The 21,142-nt window shown below is 45.4% G+C and overlaps 1 protein-coding gene across 1 annotated transcript in view; it reads right to left on the reverse strand.

Annotated features, from left to right (window-relative positions):
* Positions 1–16,031, reverse strand: part of LOC146074244 (serine protease ami-like) — a 28,181-nt gene extending 12,150 nt beyond the window's left edge. Inside the window, exon 1 of the mRNA XM_083182137.1 lies at positions 15,905–16,031. Coding sequence (XP_083038263.1) covers positions 15,905–15,962 — 58 coding nt within the window. The 5' untranslated portion in view covers positions 15,963–16,031. The remainder of the gene's footprint in view (positions 1–15,904) is intronic.
* Between the last annotated feature and the right edge of the window lie 5,111 nt (positions 16,032–21,142).

The following is a 21,142-nucleotide window of genomic DNA, read 5'->3' on the forward strand; positions in this document are numbered from 1 at the left end:
ATTTACGCGCTGTTTCTATTTCAGCAAAATTACCTTTAAACTTATTACCTAATTAAGTATTGAGGTGGCTTGGCACTTTTCCCAGGCTGCCCCAATCCGGACCCAAAGGTCCTAAACTCTGGGAAGGTTGATCTCCACTGGTCGTGAGACCCACCATCCCAGTTCCTCCCTCCTACAAAAACACCCGATTACCTGCTCCATCTCCCCCCTCCCCCCCAGTGACGAGTTGCGACTTTCTCTTCCTTCTTTCTGCATTTACTTTTATCCTTTTCCTTCCTAACATGCCTCTAACATTATCCTCAATGAATGTTGTTAAGGGAATAAACACGCCTCAAAAATGCACCACTCTGTTTCGCACAATACACAATGTCAAAGCCAATATCATATTCCTAAAAGAGACCCACTTTAAAGCTAACTCACACCCCACACTCAGCTCCAGACGCTTTCCTACGGTCTTCTATTCAAATAGTCAAGCTAAACATAATGGAGTGGCCATTATGATAAGTAGTAAGGTCCCCTTTAAGCTCCACTCAATCCACACTGATTCTGACGGGTGATTTATTATTCTCAATGGCTTGATAGCTCACTTAGAATGTACAATTGCAAACATATATGCCCTTAGAATGTACAATTGCAAACATATATGCCCCAAACACGGGTCAATCTTCTTTTTTTAGAGCCTTTTTCTCGGAACTAGAGGAGAAGCGAAAAGGCTGTCTAATTCTGGGTGGGGACTTCAATGCTATTCTAGACATCTACTTAGACAAATCTCGCCTATCAACAAGCCCACAGACTAACGCTATATCTCGCTCACTAAATAAATGCATAAAAGAATCGGGCTTATTTGATGTATGGAGAGCACACAATCCCACTTCCAAAGATTACACATTTTTCTCAATACCGCATCAGTCTTACTCCCGTATCGACATGTTTTTGCCCCTCTACTCCACATATTGTACAATCCTCAATCATTTCCAACTCATGGCCCGTTCACTCAATACTCACTGCCACTTTTGATTTCCTCGACAATCCCCCTTCCCGCTCTTCCTGGCGACTGAACGAGACCCTGCTAAAAATCCCTCAGTTCCAAGAAAAAATACTTGTGGCCATCACGGATTATTTCTCCCTCAACACTGATGATACCCCCTGCTCTCCCTTGGTGTGGGAAGCACACAAAGCTGTTGTTAGAGGTCATATTATAAGCTACGCATGTTTTAGAAATAAGGAACAGAAAATAAAACTCACTGCTCTCACCAATGAGGTTAGTATGTTGGAAGCTCAACACAAAAATCACCCCTCTAGCTCCGTTTACAGGCAACTCACTGCAGCTAAGGCGTCCCTCAATGCTTTACTCAATGCTTTACTTGCCGAGCAGACGGAGAGGGTCCTACGCAGACTACGACAACTTTTCTACGAGAAAAGTAATAAAGCAGACTCTTTACTGGCAAATAGATTAAAGGCCTGCAAGGCCCAGACAGCTATACAAGCTATCAAGGACACAACGAATACACTGCAATATAACCCTTAAAAAATCAACTCTCTCGTTAAAGCATACTATGAACGCCTACATAACCTAAATGACCATTTAGATGAAAATACTCCACATCCTGAATCAACTTCAGATTACCTATCATCGTGTAACCTCCGGAGCCTAGATATAGAAACCTTTACGAGCTTAAATAGGCCCATCACTGACGAGGAAGTCATGGCAGCACTCAAAACACAAAAACCATCAAAAGCCCCTGGCCCAGATGGCTTTCCGATCTCGTATTATAAGACATTTCAAGCCCCGCTAGTGCCTCACCTAACTAAGATGTTTAATCAAATACTTGATAGAGCTTGATTTCATCCAGCCACTACAACTGCCACCATCACAGTCATCCCCAAACCTAATAAAGACCCCCAACTTGTTTCTAATTACCGCCCCATTTCACTACTGCGGACCTAAAAATATTTGCCAAAGTTCTGGCCAACCGTCTAAATCCACTCCTCCCATCATTGATTCACCCTGATCAAGTAGGCTTTGTCCCATCTAGACAAGCCTTAGAGAACACTAGGAGAACCATCGACATCATCCACTATATTAACACCAGTAAGACTCCCTCACTATTCCTTGCCCTGGATGCCGAAAAGGCTTTTGATAGAATCTCGTGGCCTTTTATGACCCGAACCCTTCAACTATTCGGTCTCCAGGGCAAATTTCTTAAAGCCATACAAGCACTATAACACTGCCCCTCAGCTGCGGTTCTGGTGGGCGGTCTGCTCTCCTCCCCCTTTCAAATTACGAAAGACAGGGATGTCCCCTCTCACCCCTAATATTTGCCTTAATAATTGAACCTCTCGCAAGCCGCATCAGATCCAACCCAGACATCACGGGAATCCGTGTTAAAGATAATCAATACTCCCTCTCATTATTCGCAGATGACATCCTCCTCACTCTCACCAACCCTTTAATTTCACTCCCGACCTATTTCAAGAACTCACAACATTTGGAAACCTTTCGGGCTACAAAATTAATAACTCAAAGTCGGAAGCTCTCCCACTCCACCTCACGGACCAATCTAAAAAACTCTTACAGGCAAACTTCAATTTTAATTGTAGGAAATGTTCCCTCAAATATTTAGGAATTCAGATAACTAAATCTTATAGCTCCCTTTATAAGGCCAACTGACCCCCACTCATAAGATTGATCCTTAAAGATATACAACATTGGCAATCATATTTCCTCTCATGGATCGGCCGCATCACCGCTATAAAAATGAATATACTCCCTAAACTGCTCTATCTATTTCAAACCCTCCCGATCCCAATCCCATCGTCCACGATCACCGATATATAATCTGCTCTTTGTAAATTTGTTTTGAACAACAAGAAACCCAGGATCCATTGAGATATTCTATCTACACGCTCCCAGGATGGGGGACTTGGCCTGCCCTTACTACAGCGCTATCTCGAAGCTACTCGGCTCAGCCACCTTATAGCCTGGCATTCTCCCGCTAAAAGTAAAAGATGGGTAGATCTGGAAAGCGACTTGGTGGAGATCCCTTCCATGTCATATCTCCCTTGGTTGCCTTGTAAAAAACATCCACATTTTTCCTTTAGTTCTCCTACAGTAGAATTGACTTTAAAGATCTGTGAGAAACTCAATAAAAAATATAAACTTTCATCATCCCCATCACCTCTAACCCCCTTATGGAGTAACCCTTCATTTCCACCGGGCCTCAGTCCCCTGATGGCCTCTCCCTGGCTTCGAGCAGGTATCATTAGAATTTACCACATATCTGGGGACTGTGCTTCTAAAACTTTTGACGAGCTACAAGGTCTATTCCAGATGGTACATGGTCCCAACTCGCCTCGCCTGTATATATCCAAATTCTTCAGATTTGTGCTGGAGAAATTGCGGGCAGAGGGGGACATTTTATCACATCTGGTGGTCCTGCACATTTATAGCACAATTCTGGAAGATGGTTCTCTCTCTCCTCTCTCGACTCGTCACCCCTCCCACTCCTATTGAACCCATTAACCTACTCTTATGCGCCCCAATTGACCACTTCTCTAAGGAATCGAACAAGTTAATTTTGGATGTTGCTTGTGCGGCTAAGCACCAAATAGCCAGCAAGTGGGAAAATCCTAACGCCCCCAGCCGACAGAAACTAATTACCAGAGTGTGGTTCATTGCTAAGATGGAATATATAACAAGTCTACAAAACAACACTGTTCGTAAAACAGTAAAACAAAGTTTGGCTCCCATGGTATACACATTACAATACCCAAATTTTTTCATAAGGCGCCACAAGTGTTTCGCAGAGCCGTACAAAGGAACAGTACAGGGAGACAAAACTTAACATTACAGTAAATATATAACAAAAATAGAGTACAGGTAAAATGAGCACCACAATTCAATACACAATACAGCTTAGATGTAGGTAGTGAGGACTTGATTAATGTACTACTAGAGACTGGTGGCCAAAGATGGAGGTGAGTATGTGGACAAAGATGGTCGCTGAGTGTTTGAGTATGGGAGAGCTGTGAGTAAAATGTGAAGAGAGGGACGAGGTCCCTATTCTGAAGAGCTTATGATCTAGTACAGTGGTCGGGAAATTCGGTCCTCATTACCTCACACAGTGCATGTTTTGCTGGTAACCCAGCAGGTGCACAGGTGTACTAATTACTCACAGACACATTTTATAAGGTCCGCAGGTGGAGTTAATTATTTCACTTGTGATTCTGTGAGGAGACCTGTAAAAGATGCACTGCGTGGGGTAATGAGGACCGAGTTCCCTGACCACTGATCTAGTAGGAAGTGGAGACAGACAGACAGATTACATGAGGTGCAAGAGAGTGGGAGGTGGGTTGATAGCAGGATGTAAGCAGGTAGAGAATGTCAAGGAGTGTTGCAGGGGTCAGAGGACAAGCCTCAAGTTAAGCAGTGGAAGGGTACGCTTTGATGAATAGGTGAGTTTTCAGTGTCCGTTTGAAGCTTTGCAAAGTCGGGGAGAGCACGGGCAAAGTCCTATACTCTAGCATGGGAAGCAGTGATGCAGCGCTGTGTGTTGAGTGATCTTGCTGAGCGATCTACGTTACACAGATCCCTCAACAGTGTTGCTCCGTGTGTAGGCCCCTTTAAGTGTTTATGTGGTAAAAAATGTAGCCGTGGGGAAGGGACTGGTACAATGTTGCCTTATATATTGCCACAGTACAAATAATAGTTTATTATATAGTTAACACAATTAAAATGATTTTCAAGCTATTTGTGAACAGTATTTATTTTTAAGTTATTATGTGATTATGTTGAATAAGTCCAATGCAAAATGTTACAATTTACTAGACATGTGAATGGCTTTATAAGCAAGCAATATTGTCTTAAAATACACTACAATTAATGAGCTATAAATCTTTAGAAGTAACTCCTCTACCAATTTTCTAACCATTATGTAAGGCCAGGTTGAATATGTTACTTTTTGCAACCTAAAAAGTAGAGATGAGCGGCGGGCACTTTTTCGGGATCTGGATCTCCCTTCGTGTTTTGGATCTGGATTGGTTTTGGCAAAACCACCCTTGTGGGTTTTGGTTTTGGTTCTGGATTTTTTTGGAAAAATGCTAAAAATTGCTAAAATAACAGATTTTGTGCCTGTTTTTGCCCCATAAGTATTATTAAGCTCAACAACATTAATTTCCACTCATTTCTAGTCAATTTTGATCACTTCACAGCTCACAAAATAGTTTTCATTTACTGTAGTTGGGCCAAAAGGTTATACCGAGGTAACTGGATGACTAAGCTAGGCGACAGCAGTGGGCATCACATACATGTGGACCCTACACTTCCAACCTGGCACATCTTGGAAGCAGAGCAGCACTGCAGGGGCAGACAGGGTAGCATTTTAATAAACTACCCCCCAAAAAAGAGCAAAAAATACAAAGAGGTGCAAGATGAAATTGTCCTTGGGCCCTCCCACCCATATGTTTCATACAGGACATGCACAGTTTAACAAACCAATAATTTCAGTGACAAGGACTTCAGCGGCAGGGACTGTCATATGTGGCTGAAATGATTGGTTTGTTTGGGACCCCACAAAGCAAGCTGGCAATGGGCATTGCACAAACTGGCTTTACAAGATGTCATTTTAAAAAAGAAAAAAATGTTCCAAAGAGCCAAAAATAGAAAAAGCTGCAAGATGAAATTGACCTTGGGCCCTGCACAAACAGGTTTTACAAGATGTCATTCTTAAAAAAGAAAAATATGCTCCAAAGACCAAAAAAATACAAAAAACTGCAAGATGAAATAGACCTTTGGCCCTGCACAAACTGGCTTTACAAGATGTCATTCTTAAAAATAATGCTCCAAAGAGCAAAAACATACAAAGAGGTGCAAGAAATTGTCCTTAGGCACTGCACAAACTGGTATTAGAATATGTCATCCTCAGCATCCGATTCCTCACCCTCATCCTCTTCTTCAAACACAATTATTTTGTCACCGCTGGAATCAACCAATACAGGAGGACTGTGTGTATTAGGAGGACGTAAGTGCTGGTGAAGGAGGTCCAGTTGGTGGAATTTGAAATTAATTTTTATGAACATCATCTTCTCCACGTTTTGTGGAAGTAACCTCCTACGCCGATCGCTAACAAGGTTCCCAGCTGCGCTGAAGACTCTCTCAGAATATACACTGGAGGGTGGGCAACTTAAATAAAGCAAAGCCAGTTTGTGCAAAGGCCACCACATTGCCTTTTTTTCTTGCCAATAATAGTATGGACAGTCTGACATACCTATATCGATGCTATCGGCAAAGTAGTCATCCACCATTCTATTAATTGTGATAGCATCATAGTCAGTAGCAGTCGACATGTCCATTATGCTAGGAAGCTCCTTCAGTCCGGTCCAGATGTCAAATATATTTCCGGACTGAATAGCAGTGGGTCTCTTAGGAAAATGTAGTTTTTTCCTCGCAACCCCAGTGGTAGAAATTGAAGGAGGAGTTGTGTGCCTGCCACGTTCCGCTTCAGCTGACAATTTTTGGACCAAGAGGTCTATGCACCTCTGCAGATTTGTGCACATTGGTAACAAAGACACAATGTAATGCTTACCCACGGTATGATTCTTATCTCGTCCGATATCGTATACAATTTCACAGGAACACACTATAGGCTGAAAAGCATCAGATTTGGACTTAAAGCAGGGGTGTCCAAACTTTTTGCAAAGAGGGCCAGATATGGTGACTTGAAAATGTGTGGGGGCCGACCATTCAGGCTGACATTCTTTGAACCATTAATCACATCAGAATGGTCCCCCACTCTGCCCCCATTCAATGTATGTCCCCCAGCATGCCTCCATTCACTGTATGTCCCCCAGCATGCCCCCACTCACTGTATGTCCCCCAGCGGGCCCCTTCACTGTATATTCCCTGCCTGACCCCTCTTCTCTATATTTCCCCCACTCTGCCCCCATTCACTGTATGCCCCCACTCTGGCCCCATTCACTGTATGCCCCCACTCTGGCCCCAGTCACTGTATGTCCCCCACTCTGCCTCATTCACTGTAAGCCCCCCCACTCTGCCCCATTCACTGTATGTCCCCCCACTCTGCCCCATTCACTGTGTATGTCCCCCACTCTGCCCCCATTCACTGTTCACATAACATAGTAAGACCAGTGCTATTTTTCAGCAATGTCCCCCAGCATGCCCCTCCTTCACTGTATATTCCCCTGCCTGACCCCCTTTTCTGAATGTACCACATACTTCCTCCCTTCACAGATGCTTGGGCTCCCACTGCCGCCCTTCTCCGCTCTGCATATTATGGGAGCAAGCTTTCCCTTTGCTGCTCCCCCCCTCGCCGCACACTGCTGTCACTGTGATCGCAGTGGAGGGTAATATATTATTGCAGCAGCAGGAGTTAGACACATACTCATCTGAAAGATGGCAAACACGTCTCACAGTGGCAGCTGGCAACCCCTCACCAATGCAGACAGCAAGCTAGCAAGGTAAAGGTGTGCTCGCCGAGGTCCCACTTCTAGAGTCCTGTGCTGTGCGTCCCACGTCAGCCTCCAGCCACTCGCTTCTGGCTGGAGGCTGCGGGCCGCTTGAAGTGACATCACGGGCCGCAATTGGCCCCCGGGCTGGACTTTGGACATGCCTGACTTAAAGTAATGTACGATCTGAAAACGATATCGTATACGATCTGACGTCACAGCTTAGTAGGCTACATTCTGGACGATCACAGTCTCCTAACCAATTTGCATAATGGGCAGGGATTTGAAAAAATAACAACACCCTCATTGGCAGGCTGTAGAAGTGGGTGTTTATGTTTGTAGGGTTGTATCAAGGCTCAGCCGCCATTTTAAAATCATTGCATTTCTGCAGAGTGAATAGTTTGGATTTCTTCTCCAGATTTTTGCAGCTTGTGTGCTAATTAACCTTTTCCAAGGTGATAATGGATCCTTTTCATTATAATTTGCTGGCAGTGTATGCAGGAGCTGCTGTGTTAGCAGAGAGGGAGAGCTCTAATGATGATAAAGGAAAAGGCTGCAATAGGGCAAGGCGAACCAGCTCCTCTGGCCTTCTCTGGGTGCGTGTGCCACGGAATGGCTGATGGGGAGTGTCTGGGCAGTGTCCAGGAAGTGGCCAGGGTGTGCCGCTGATGACGCACATTGTTTGCTAGAAAGCATACGATACAGTGTACAGTACGATATGCACTGTATTTTATGCATTCTAGCCAGAATTGAGTTGCATGCTCACCCGAGCAGCTCCCTGCCAGACGACCGTCGGGAGCGTGCATCGTACGTCGGATAGTGTGTACACACGGTAAGATATAGCGCACTATCTAGCATGCTATTCGAAACTAGCTAGACAGTGTGCTAGATTTTGCACTATATCTTACCGTGGGTACGCACCTTAAGACTTAAACCTAGGATCCAGTATTGTCGCCAAAATATAATGATCTGATTTTAAGAGATCGACGACCCTTGGATCCTTGCAAAGTGAATTAATGGCGTGATCCACTAGTCCTACAAATTTAGCAGATTCACTCTGCTTCAACTCCTCCTTCAATTTCTCCAACTGCTTTTGCAAAATGCCTATCAAGGGAATGACCTGGCTCAAGCTGGCAGTGTCAGAACTAACTTTGCATGTAGTAGCCTCGAAGGGCTGCAGGATCTTGCACAACACGGAAATTATTCTCCACTGAGCTTGACTCAGGTGCATTCCCGTTCCTCTCCCTATGTCATAGGTCGAGGTGTAGCTTTGGATGGCCTTTTGCTGCTCCTCCATCCGCTGAAGCATATAGAGGGTGGAATTCCACCTCGTGACGAACCTCTTGCTTCAGCTGATGGCAGGGCAAATTTAGAATTTCTTGCAAGTGTTGCAATCTCCTGCACACACTTGTGGTATGGCGAAAATGTCCACAAATTTTCCGGACAACTGACAACATCTCTTGAACACCCCTGTCCTTTTTCAAGAAATGTTGCACCACCAAATTTTTATGTGTGAGCAAAACATGGGACATGTTGGAATTTGCCCAGATGTAATGCACTCACAATATTGGTGGCATTGTCGGATACCACAAATCCCGAGGAGAGTCCAAGTAGGGTAAGCCATTGCGCAACGACTTCCCGTAGTTTTTCTAGGAGGTTTTCTGCTGTGTGCCTTTTACTGAAACCGGTGATACACAGAGTAGCCTGCCTCTGAATAACAATGGGAAATGATGTTGCTGCTGCTGCTGTTGGTGCTGATGCTGAATGCAATACATCTACCCAGTGAGCAGTCACAGACATGTAGTGTGTAGTTTGCCCTGTTCCGCTTGTCCACATATCCGTGGTTAAGTGGACAGTCGGTACAGCTGCATTTTTAAGGACACTAACAACGCTTTTTTTAATGTCCGTGTACAGTCTGGGTATTGCCTTCCTGGAGAAGTGGAACCTAGATGGAATTCGGTACCGGGGACACAGGATCTCAAGCAACTGGGTAAAACCCACAGAATTGATTGCGGATACTGGACTCACGTCTAATACCAACATAGTTGTTATGGCGTCGGTAATACGCTTTGCAACGGGGGTGACTGCTGGCATACTTCATCCCTTGCAAAGGATTGTCTTACAGTCAGTTGCTTGGTTAACTGATCAGGACTAGCATTCCTGGTCCCCTTCCTGGAAGCAGCAGCAGCAGAAGCAACAGGTGTAGCTGTTAAAGATACTTCTGAGGAATCCAGGATAGGAGAGGATTCAGTCAGGATCATGACATTGGGTGCAGGACTACTTCCCAATCCCATAATCTCTGAGGATGTGGATGATGCAGGTGTTTGAGGAGATTGCAGGCCCTTGTATTTAACAGAGAAAGGGGAGCAGGACGGTGACGCTGGGCAGGCTGCTACATGTTTGTTCACAGTTTCTTTTGACAAAAACGTCTGATGGATGCGCTGCAAATGACGTAACAGTGAGGAGGTCCCAAGGTGCTGCACGTCATTACCGCTACTTACTATAACTTTGCAAACGCTACACACAGCTTGACAGTTGTTGTCCGGATTTGGGTAGAAATAATTCCATACATACGAGGTGGATTTTTTTGTCTTTTGCCCTGGCATGACAATGGGCTTTTCCATACGCCGGACAACAACTATCTCCGTCGGTGCCTTAAAACAAACAACATCATCCTCAACATCGTCATCATCCGCATCCCTCTGTGTGCCAGCTACACCAACAGAATCCACATCCTCATCCAATTCCGCAGAAGCATCCGCAATAACCAAGTCAGCATCTTGACTGTGGATGCTCTTGCACACACTTGCAGAGGGCATGCAAATGGTGGAATGAACCTCCTCTTCATGAACAGTATTTGAAAGCTCCGGCTCACATATGGCATCCGCGGACACACTTAGACTCTCCTCTGGGATTTGTGACATTTGTGAACTCGCCTTTGTCTTAAAAACTTTCCTTCTTTTTTTGTAGTAGCAGAAGGGCTACCATCATTATTCTGAGATGCTGTACCATCAGTCAGAAACAAAGGCCAAGGCCGTAGCCTTTCCATCCTACTGCGTGTGGTGAATGGCATATTGCCAATTTTATTTTTTTCCGCAGGTGACTTTATTTTTTTTTTATGGACCATTGTAAAATGAGATTTATGCTTTGCTTTTACATGGCCTCTAGGCCTTTGACCATCGGCCTTGCCATCATGAATCTGACTGATGGTAGCAGCTTCAGTACTTCTATCAGGTTGCTGATCTCCCACTATTTCCTCCTCCATCAACCTCCAAAAATTTGTTTTTATTTTAATACTTTTATTTATTTTTCTTATTTTTACACTGGACACAGCCTGTGACACTGGACACTGCCCCTGGTCACTGGACACTGCCCCTGGACACAGCCCGTTACACTGGACACTGGATATAGTCCGTCACTGGACACTGGACACAGCCCGTTACACTGGATATAGTCCGTCACACTGGACACTGGACACAGCCCGTTACACTGGATATAGTCCGTCACACTGGATATAGTCCATCACACTGGACACTGGACACAGCCCGTTACACTGGACACTGGATATAGTCAGTCACACTGGACACTGGATATAGTCCATCACACTGGACACTAGATATATGCCGTCACACTGGACACTAGATATATGCCGTCACACTGGACAATGGATATATGCCGTCACACTGGACAATGGATATATGCCATCACACTGGACAATGGATATAGGCCGTCACACTGGAAACTGGACAAAGCCTGTTACACTGGACACTGGATATAGTCCGTCACACTGGACACTAGATATAGGCCGTGACAATGGATAAAGGCCGTCACACTGAACACTAGATATAGGCCGTCACACTGGACAATGGATATAGGCCGTCACACTGGACACTAGATATATGCCGTCACACTGAACACTAGATATATGCCGTCACACTGGACAATGGATATATGCCATCACACTGGACACTAGATATATGCCGTCACACTGGACACTGGATATAGGCCGTCACACTGGACACTGGACACAGCCCGTTACACTGGACACTGGATATAGTCCGTCACACTGGACACTGGATATAGTCCGTCACACTGGACACTGTATATAGTCCGTCACACTGGACACTAGATATATGCCGTCACACTGGACACAGCCCGTTACACTGGACACTGGACACAGCCCGTCACCCTGGACACAGTCCCTGGACAATGGACACAGCCTCTGGACAATGGACACAGCCCCTGGGCAATGGACACAGCCCCTGGACACTGGACACAGCCCCTTGACAGTGGACACAGCCCCTGTACACTGGACACAGCCCCTGTACACAGCCCCTGTACACAGCCCCTGTACACTGGACACAGCCCCTGACACACTGGACACAGCCCCTTGTATTATGAGTGTACAGTCAGCAGCACTGCAGCCCCTGCGTGTGAGCACTGCAGCACCTAGTTTACAACAAAATAAAAAATCACACAAAATAAATCACAGCACAGGGCACAGGGGACAGGGCACGGGGCATGGAGCACGGAGCAAAGAGCAGAGAGGACGGAGCACAGATCTCCCACCCACCCTCTTCCCTCTCCTATAATGGAGTGAAGATGGCGGGGCGCGTGTGTGTCTTAAATAACATCCCGATCCCGCGAGAATCCAACAGCGCGATGATGACGTTTTGCTTTGTTTTCGGTCTGGAATTCAGTTGGGAACTCCCGAGCCTGACTCGGATCGCGATGTTCGGATCTGTCAGATCCCGGAGATCCGGACCCGCTCATCTCTAATAAAAAGATCATTTGCAGCTACATACAAATAGAATGATCTACCCTACCTTTTTACTCTGTGCCAAAGCCTCTCGTTATATTTGTATTGCTACCATAACATAAAGTAATACAATAACAAATAGAATGTATTACTTTATGTTATGGTAGCAATACAAATATAACGAGAGGCTTTGGCACGGTGTAAAAAGGTAGGGTAGATCAGTGCTCTGCCAAGTGTTTGTTAAATAAAGGTTTTATCTAGGCTCATTTTTATTTCAAGCAGAGATCCAGTTAAGCAATGGATTATTTATTGTTTCCTGAACCTTCAATCTTAAGGCCCCCATACACTATGCGATTTGGGCACGATTTCACCCGATTCGGATGAATCGGGCCGTGAAATCGGCCCAAATCGCACTTGCAGACACCCCGTCTGATCCGATGCGCGGTCCTGTGCGCATCGGATCGGGGTCGGGAGGTCGGACGGGCTGCACATAAGATTTGCTAAATCTTATGTGCAGCCCAGCCCCAGAGCCGTGCGGGGGATGACAGCGGGCGGGGGATGCCGGCTATAGAGAGCCGAGCAGGGGGAGGCTGCATAGGGAGCCGGGCAGGAGGAGGGTGACAGCGGGAGAAGCAGGGCGCTGGGCAGGGAGGATGACGCTGGCTGCCGGGCAGCGGCGGGAGCCGGGAGGAACACACTAACTTGAAAAAAAAAAAGAGCCCATAAAGATGACTAGCAAGCCATTGATTGGCTGAGACCTCTCTCAGCCAATCAGCGATTGGCTGAGAGAGGTCTCAGCCAATCAATGGCTTGCTAGTCATTCTGTATGGGCTTTTTTATTTTTAAGTTATCTGTGTTCCTCCCGGCTCCCGTCGCTGCCCGGCAGCCAGCGTCATCCTCCCTGCCCGGCACCCTGCTTCTCCCACTGTCACCCTCCTCCTGCCCGGCTCCCTATGCAGCCTCCCCCTGCTCGGCTCTCTATTAGCCGGCATCCCCCGCCCGCTGTCATCCCCCGCACGGCTCCCTCCTCCTGCAGCTCCCCGGGGACCGCATATGATAAATCCATGCGATTTATCATATGCACACCTTGGCACATCAAGTGCCTAATCGTGTGTCCCCCTCCCGGGGAGCTGCAGGGTGAAATTAGGTCCGACTTGTCCTTAGGATGTATGGGGGCCTTTAGCTGGTTACACACCTACAGATGTATCTGTCTAATCTATCTGGTGCAAACAAAGATCTGGTAATGTATGGGAGCAAATGACAATCAGCTATTTGCTCCCAAACACAGGGAAATTGTCAAAAGTATTGCAGGGTTGCCAACCCTCCCGGAATGGCCGGGAGTCTCCCGAAAATTGGGCCCCCCTCCTGGCCCCCCTGGAAAGGTGGGCAACCCTCCCGGATTCAGGGGGACACCCCCCCGATCACGGCCGTCTTCCCCCGTCGTCAGCATTTAAATGCCGCAATCCGCGGGTCTCAAAGGAGGGGGCGGAGTTAAAATGCCACAATTGCATCATTTTAGCCCCGCCCCCCACAGAGATCCGTGGATTTGGCTATTTTGCATAATGGGGCGGGGCTTAAGGATGCCACACTCAAGCCACACCCCCTGAAAGTCTCTTCTCCAGGCTTCTCCTGGAGAGGAGATTTTTAAAGTTGGCAACCCTAAAGTATTGTTTGGATGAATTTGTTAAATCCAATGCATTTAACCAATTTCTCTAAATGACCATTGTCTGTTTTCCAGTGTTTGGGAGGAAATGTTTGATACTTATTTGCTCACATACATTAACAGATTTTTTTTACCACCAGACAGATTGGAAAGATAAATCTTTGTGAGCAGGAGTGGCAATAGAAATCTTGTGGTTTAGTACGCCCACATTTTGGTGCCTTCTAATACCTGGTTTCCTGGCATATATGGGCCATTTGCTTGATAGTCTGCATTACCTATGTGTGGTAGTGTGTCAGTGTCTTAAATGGCCTAAATATGAGGAGATGTGCTGAGCGTTCTGAGCGATGCTAGATTGCTCAGACTGCTCAGCAAGATCGATCAGCACACAGCAATGTGTGCTGAGTGATCTACAGTGTTCTCTGGTGAGAACATTGGCCCTGACCGATTAATATCCAGCACAGGGCCGCCAACAAGGGGGTGCTGTGGGTACAGCTGTCCCGGGCCCCAGCCTCTGGAAGGGCCCGGGCAGCTCATTTTGCCCACCGCACCCTTCCCTTTCCTCCGCTGTGCTGCCTGCTTCTTCAATGCAGGACACCAGCGGCCAATTAAAATACTGTGTACCGTTCGCCAATCAGAGAGGCTGCCAGTACACAATCTCTGATTAGCTCATCAGCCGGTGCTGCATTTTAATTGGCTGCCTGTGTCCAGCATTGAAGCCGCCTGTGCTTCGGGACCTGTGGCAGGAGTCGGGCGGTAAGTAAGGGGAGGGGGATGGGGGGTCCAGAAGGGCCCAGACTGGAAATCAGTCTCGGGCCCCGAAATTCCTAGTGGCAGCCCTGATCCAGCATGCTGTATATTAATCACTGGGCGATAGTGATGCAAGGGGTTGTGCATCACTATTGCTATGGCTACCACACACAGAGCGATGTAGGGGCATTTTCTAAGTGTATAATCCCCATTACACAGTGTTTTTCCAGACCCAACAGTATCTCAGCAGATCCCACATAGTCTCTCCAGCTCCCTTCATCTCTCTAGCCCTGCATTCCTCTGGCTCCACCCCTCAAACCCTTGACCAGGGGTAGCCAACTCCAGTCCTCGAGATTTACCAACAGTTCATGTTTTCCATCTCACCTTGCAGGTGCACAGGTGCACTCATTACTGACTGACACATTTTAAAGATCCACAGGTGGAGATAATTACTTCACTTGTGATTTTGTGAGGAGACATGGAAAACGTTACTGTTGGAGGACTGGAGTTGGCTACCCCTACCCTTGACCTACTTCCAGGTTTTCTGGTTGCTCCTCTTCAGCCGCAGCTAAACTGCTTTTCAGGAATCTGCAGTGTGGTGCTGTGCCACAATGTGAATAATCACAGCAACCTCTCAGTAATACATTAGTAAGAGCAGCAATCACAGTAGAAAATGAGGGTAACATATTGAAAAGTTAAACAAAAATGAATACTACACTGATGCCTTATATATAATGGCAGCAAAGACAGCACCATCAGATTGCCACTCTGCTAATAATTAAATTGGAAAAAGACATGCCAGGAGAGCAGGGTTAAGGAGTATATATATATATATATATATATATATATATATATATATATATATATATATATATATATATATGTGTATATATATATATATATATATATATATATACACACACACAGTTGATTTTTCATGTGTGCAAACTGCTGCCATAATATTCTTTGGATTTAGATTTCACATTTAATATGAATATGTAACTAGTCTCTACTATGCTTTGTTTCTTAATTAAATAAAGACTTTAAGTAATATGACTTGAACTTTATTGCACACTGAGACAGATATGTAACTGTTATAGCATTTGTAATGCCCTATTCTATAGTATCTATACACACATAGGTATCTACAGTATTACATACAAAATAAAACTAGAACTTGAAAACTACTACAGTATACTGTATTCTATAACTGCTGTTAGATACAACCTAAACACTTCTAATTATGATGATGATGATGATGATTCTCTTACCATTAGATGTTATACAAAGAACAACTACCAAAGCAGATAAAATGTGTGGTGCCATCATGTTGAATGCCAGGTGTGATTCCCTGAGCTTTGCTTCTATGTATATATATATATATATATAAGGCTGAAGTCTCTCCCCCACCTAATGAAACACCTCCCTCTGCTGACATAATAGTATCTGCTATATAAACAGGAAATTGCAAAACAATAGCAAAGATTTCTACAGCACACTGATGGGGCCAGTAAAGTTCACCTTGAGTGCATTCCCACTGTACAGATCAACAGCCAAGTACAAAAATACAATGACAACAGAGGAAGAACTCTGGGAGACAATGGAGTCACCTACCACCAGGCTCCTGCTCCTAAGGGGGCACCTCTCTTCTTCTACAAGTTAGAATCAGTTCATTGAATTGCATTGAATCAGCCTTTCAGTTATTCTCTCTCTATATATACAGCCCAGGATTAAGGTGATATGCACCGAAAGGGTATCATTTGCTGTCTGAGTTGTGTCTCTTTTGTTTTGCAGTACCCCGTTGATGGATAGAAACATAGAAACATAGAATTTGACGGCAGATAAGAACCACTTGGCCCATCTAGTCTGCCCCTTTTTTAAACATGTTACCTCAAACCATGGCCCTTATTCTGATTGGTGCGGTAATATCCGCGTGCGTTCGTGCCGCCGATGTTTTGTGTCTGCGCATGTGCAGAGGCGTCTCTGCGCATGTGCGAGCGGGGCGTACGGCCAAATCCCGCATGAAATGTGAACACTCTGAACAGGGGGTGGAGAGGGGCATGAAGGGCTATTTGGGCTCATTACCATATGCATACGCCCCGCGTTTCATGGGCGTTCCCATGCAAACGCTGGGCGTACGTATGGTAATGCGGCCGTGACGCACGTGTAGGGGGCGGACATATGACATCGCCGGATGTCAGCTGCCCGCCCAGATCCCTGCTTTTGCACGGAAAAATGTCCATGTGGTCTGAGGTTGCGGGAGCTGGTGGACCACTCGGTCCTGCATTCGATGGTCTGCAACCATCGAATGATGGGGGAGGTTCCCTGAGATGGAGGAGGCGTATTCCGTGAAAAATACATGTGCGGTCCGTTCGGCCAGCTTCTTACCGCGTACAGACGGAGTTGGCGATCCGTATGGAAGGCGGGGTTTCGCACGCACGGTCCTGGCCGCATATTCGGATCCGGCCGCACCGATCAGAATAAGGGCCCATATTTGATGCTTTTTTTTTGTAAGGATATCAATATGCCTATCCCAAGCATGTTTAAATTGTACTACTGTATTTGCCTTTACCACTTCTGATGGGAGGCTATTCCACTTATCTACTTCTCTTTCTGTGAAGTAATTCTTCCTCACATTTCCCCTGAATCTTCCTCCCTCTAGTTTCAGTGCATGTCCTCTTGTTCTGCTGCTCCTCTTCCTGTGAAGAATGTCTCCCACCTGCACCTTGTTAAAGCCCTTGATATATTTGAAAGTTTTTATCATGTCCCCCCTTTCCCTTCTCTGCTCCAAAGTATACATATTAAGATATTTTAGTCTTTCCTGGTATGTTTTGTGATGTAGGCCATGCACCATTTTAGTTGCCCTTCTTTGAACAGTCTCTAATGTATTTATATCCTTCTGGAGATATGGCCTCCAGAACTGAACACAATACTCTAGGTGAGGTTGTTCCAATGACCTATACAGTGGCATTATTACTTCTTTCTTTCTACTGCTGATACCTCTCCCTATGCAACCAAGCATCTGACTTGCCTTCTTCATTGCTTTGTTACATTGCCTACCTGCTTTTAAGTCCCCTGAAATAGTGACACCTACAGTAGATCCCTCTCTTCCTCAGTAGTTTCCATTATAGTACCCTTGATACTATATTGAGCCTTTGGGTTTTTGAGTCCTAAGTGCATGATTTTGCATTTTTTGGCATTAAACTGTAGTTGACATGCTCTTGACTATTCCTCTAATCTACCTAGATCATCAATCATTTGTTTTCCCCCTACTGGTGTGTCTACCCTGTTGCATACCTTTGTGTCATCTGTAAAAAGGCACATTTTATCCTCAATTCCATTTGCAATATCACCAATAAAGATATAAAAAACCACTGGTCCAAGTACAGATCCCTGGGGTACCCCACTTGTAACCTTTCCCTCCTTTGACTGTACTCCGCTTACTACAACTCTCTGTTTTCTGTCCTGCAACCACGCTCTTATCCATTCAACTATCTTAAAATCCAATCCCAAGCTTTCAAGTTTATTTAACAGTCTGCAATGTGGAATAGTGTCAAAAGCCTTACTAAAGTCTAGATAAGCTACATCTACAATAAAAACATTTTCATCCTTATGTAGTCAGTAATTCAGTTCAGTATAGCAAGGAAAACACCCAACGGGTTTCGTCAAAACGACTTCCTCAGGGGTAACTTTCCGTAGGTAATTCAACAATGCATATTAGCTCCAGATATGAATCTTTCCGACCGGATGTAAAAGATGTATAAATGGATCCCTTGAAGATCCTAAAACTGATGCATAACCGCATCAATTTCCTTATGTTTCCCTTTTAAAAGCAGGTCCTGAGAGGATTTTTTTCCCAAATGAATTCCTCAAAGGATAGAATCTCAGCAGACAAATGACAACCAACTGCATATTACATGTGGCTAAGATTTCCACATGTAATATGGCTCACCGGACTAGAGGGCGCAGCTGCTGCGCAGAACTTGGATCAGGACATCAGATGTGTTTCCGCCAGTGGAAATAGTGGTGGTCGCCTATTCAATGCTGTCATTCCAGACAGCATTAAGAGGCAGCTCGTCAGAACGGACTCGACTTTAAAAGCAGTCGGGCTCAATTTGCCGAAAACGGCCATGGATTGTAGAGATCATGGTCCTTATTCTGGTTATCTCACAAGGCAGTGAATTTTGCACAGCAGCCGGCAGACCCCCACCCCCAACCCCTGCAGGCATGCGAATGGATGATTTGCATAATCATCCATTCGCAAGCTTTGGGCATGGGAGAGCAATCATTCGATGGTCAGCGGCCATTGAATGATTTCTTCAGCGCTCGCAGATCTGAGACACCACTATTGTGTCTCTGATCTGCGGGCACCTTTACGAGGACATCTGCTGACATTAGCTCCCCGCGTCATTGGGGAATTATCATGGGAACATCCAGCATTCTCATGGGAACATCCATGAACTGCTGAGTGCTCCCATAGGCAAATTCCCCGGCTGCACATGCACATATAAACCTTTGCACATGTGCAAACAATTAGTCCCCTGTGCGAATGCGCGGGGGACTGATTCAATTAGAATAACCCCCCATGGCAGTATCTCGACAATTCACGGTCGTTTTTGCAGACACCCCCTCTTTTTGCCGATCGGCAGGCAGTACATTGAGTCCCACCTGCCAATAAACTGACAAGTGGACTGAAAACGGGCCAGGGTCCCCGCAGTCAAAACCCGGGATGGAATACCCTCCTTACTGTATATTCTTTGAGCAAATGGAATAACCCATATAATGGGGAGGTCCAATCTGTGGGTTGTATTGCCCTTTCTGCAATAGATGGAGTCCAGGAGCTTCTACATTTCTGTTTATAAAACGCCTGTTATTTTTTGTTAATCCCTATGGATGAATAAACAATGACCCTACCTAGAGATTACAGGTGATATCAATGATAACACTCTATTGAAAGACATGTTAGCGGAAGTTGATGAAGCAGACAAACCAGAAAGGTGAGCATCGCTATTTGATGATGTTAAATTGCAAGTCAGTTAATATCCTAACATATTCTGCATCACAAGATCGATATCAAACCTTCTAAAAAGGACATGTGGATAAGTAGCCGATAACAACCAATCAGTTTGTAGCTAGCAAAACAATTTGTATTGGATATGTTTGATGGTATGGTACAATAATATTCTTGTAATAGATAGTAGAATATTCACAGTTGGGTGGAATATGCTGACAACAGTATATGCTGACTATAACCGGGTCAAGCATCCAGAATATCTAGCAGGTTCACCATCTTTCAGGCATGGCTTTCTCCTACACATTACCACATACTCCTTGTCACTCCAATTATGGGCAGTATTCAATGAGAATACTGACGACGTGCAGCGAATCCTGTTTAGGATTTGCTGCACATTCACCACTGCCCGCCGCGTTCTGGAGCCTCGCCGGCTCCAGTATTCAACGAGTCAGGGGCTCGCTGCCCTTGACCGGCGAATTTGAGCTCCTGCGGTGGACGCCGCAGGGAGCCTGAGGACGGTGGCAGGCAGGGAGATGGAAGTCTTCCTGCCTGCCCCAGAACATTTGTGGGGGGGGGGAGGTGGGCTCCCCGGGAGCCAGGCAGCACAGGCTGCCCCCCGGGGGTGCCAGCAGGGGACCGGGTATATTCACTACACCCGATCATGCATATGTAATGATCGGGTGAAGTGAATATATGAATATCTAATGAGCGGCTCAGCTCCGGCCCCCTGCTGGCTGGTCTGTGTAAAAAAAAATATATATACCATATATATTCGAGTATAAGCCTACTTTTTCAGAACACTTTTTATGCTGAAAAAGCCCGACTCGGCTTATACTCGAGTGAGGGTCCCACTTGAGTCAATAAGTTTTCCCAGTTTTTTGTTGTAAAATTAGGTGCATCGGCTTATATACGGGTCGACTTATACTCGAGTATATACGGTATATATATATATATTAAATTAAATATATATTCATGTGCTTACAGCACATGAATAAAAATAGCATGCCCCTCCTCAGAATAAAATTCCTGATTTTTTTACACCAATTGTAAAAACAAAACACTTTATTTTAAAAGTTCACATTCCACTTCACCATAAAAAGATAGCGATTGCTACTCGGTGAATCATGGCGAAAAAAACCTTGAAATGTATTCGCCATCTGGTCATTGAATAGGGTGATTCGCCGTTTTAGTCAAAAATTCGCCTTACAGCACAAAATCGCCATAAAAACCTGGCGAATCAGCCTCATTGAATACCACCCTATATGTTAGGATCCAACAGAGATCATTATCAGCCATTTCAGCTTTGATAAAGTGTTGCTCACAAGACCAATACCACCTCTGGGCTCTAGCAAATCTATCAATGTCCTTGATGTAGAGTAGACCTGGCCAAAAAGTTGATCGAAATCTACCGCTAGCTTACGCGACATCCTCAGGTAGATCGTAAATGACTTCACTAAAATAAACCTGTTATGGCATCTGGGGTTTCAGAAGCCCA

Source organism: Crinia signifera, chromosome 1 (assembly GCF_055691185.1).
Source record: "Crinia signifera chromosome 1, ASM5569118v1, whole genome shotgun sequence".
Taxonomy (NCBI): Eukaryota; Metazoa; Chordata; class Amphibia; order Anura; family Myobatrachidae; genus Crinia; species Crinia signifera.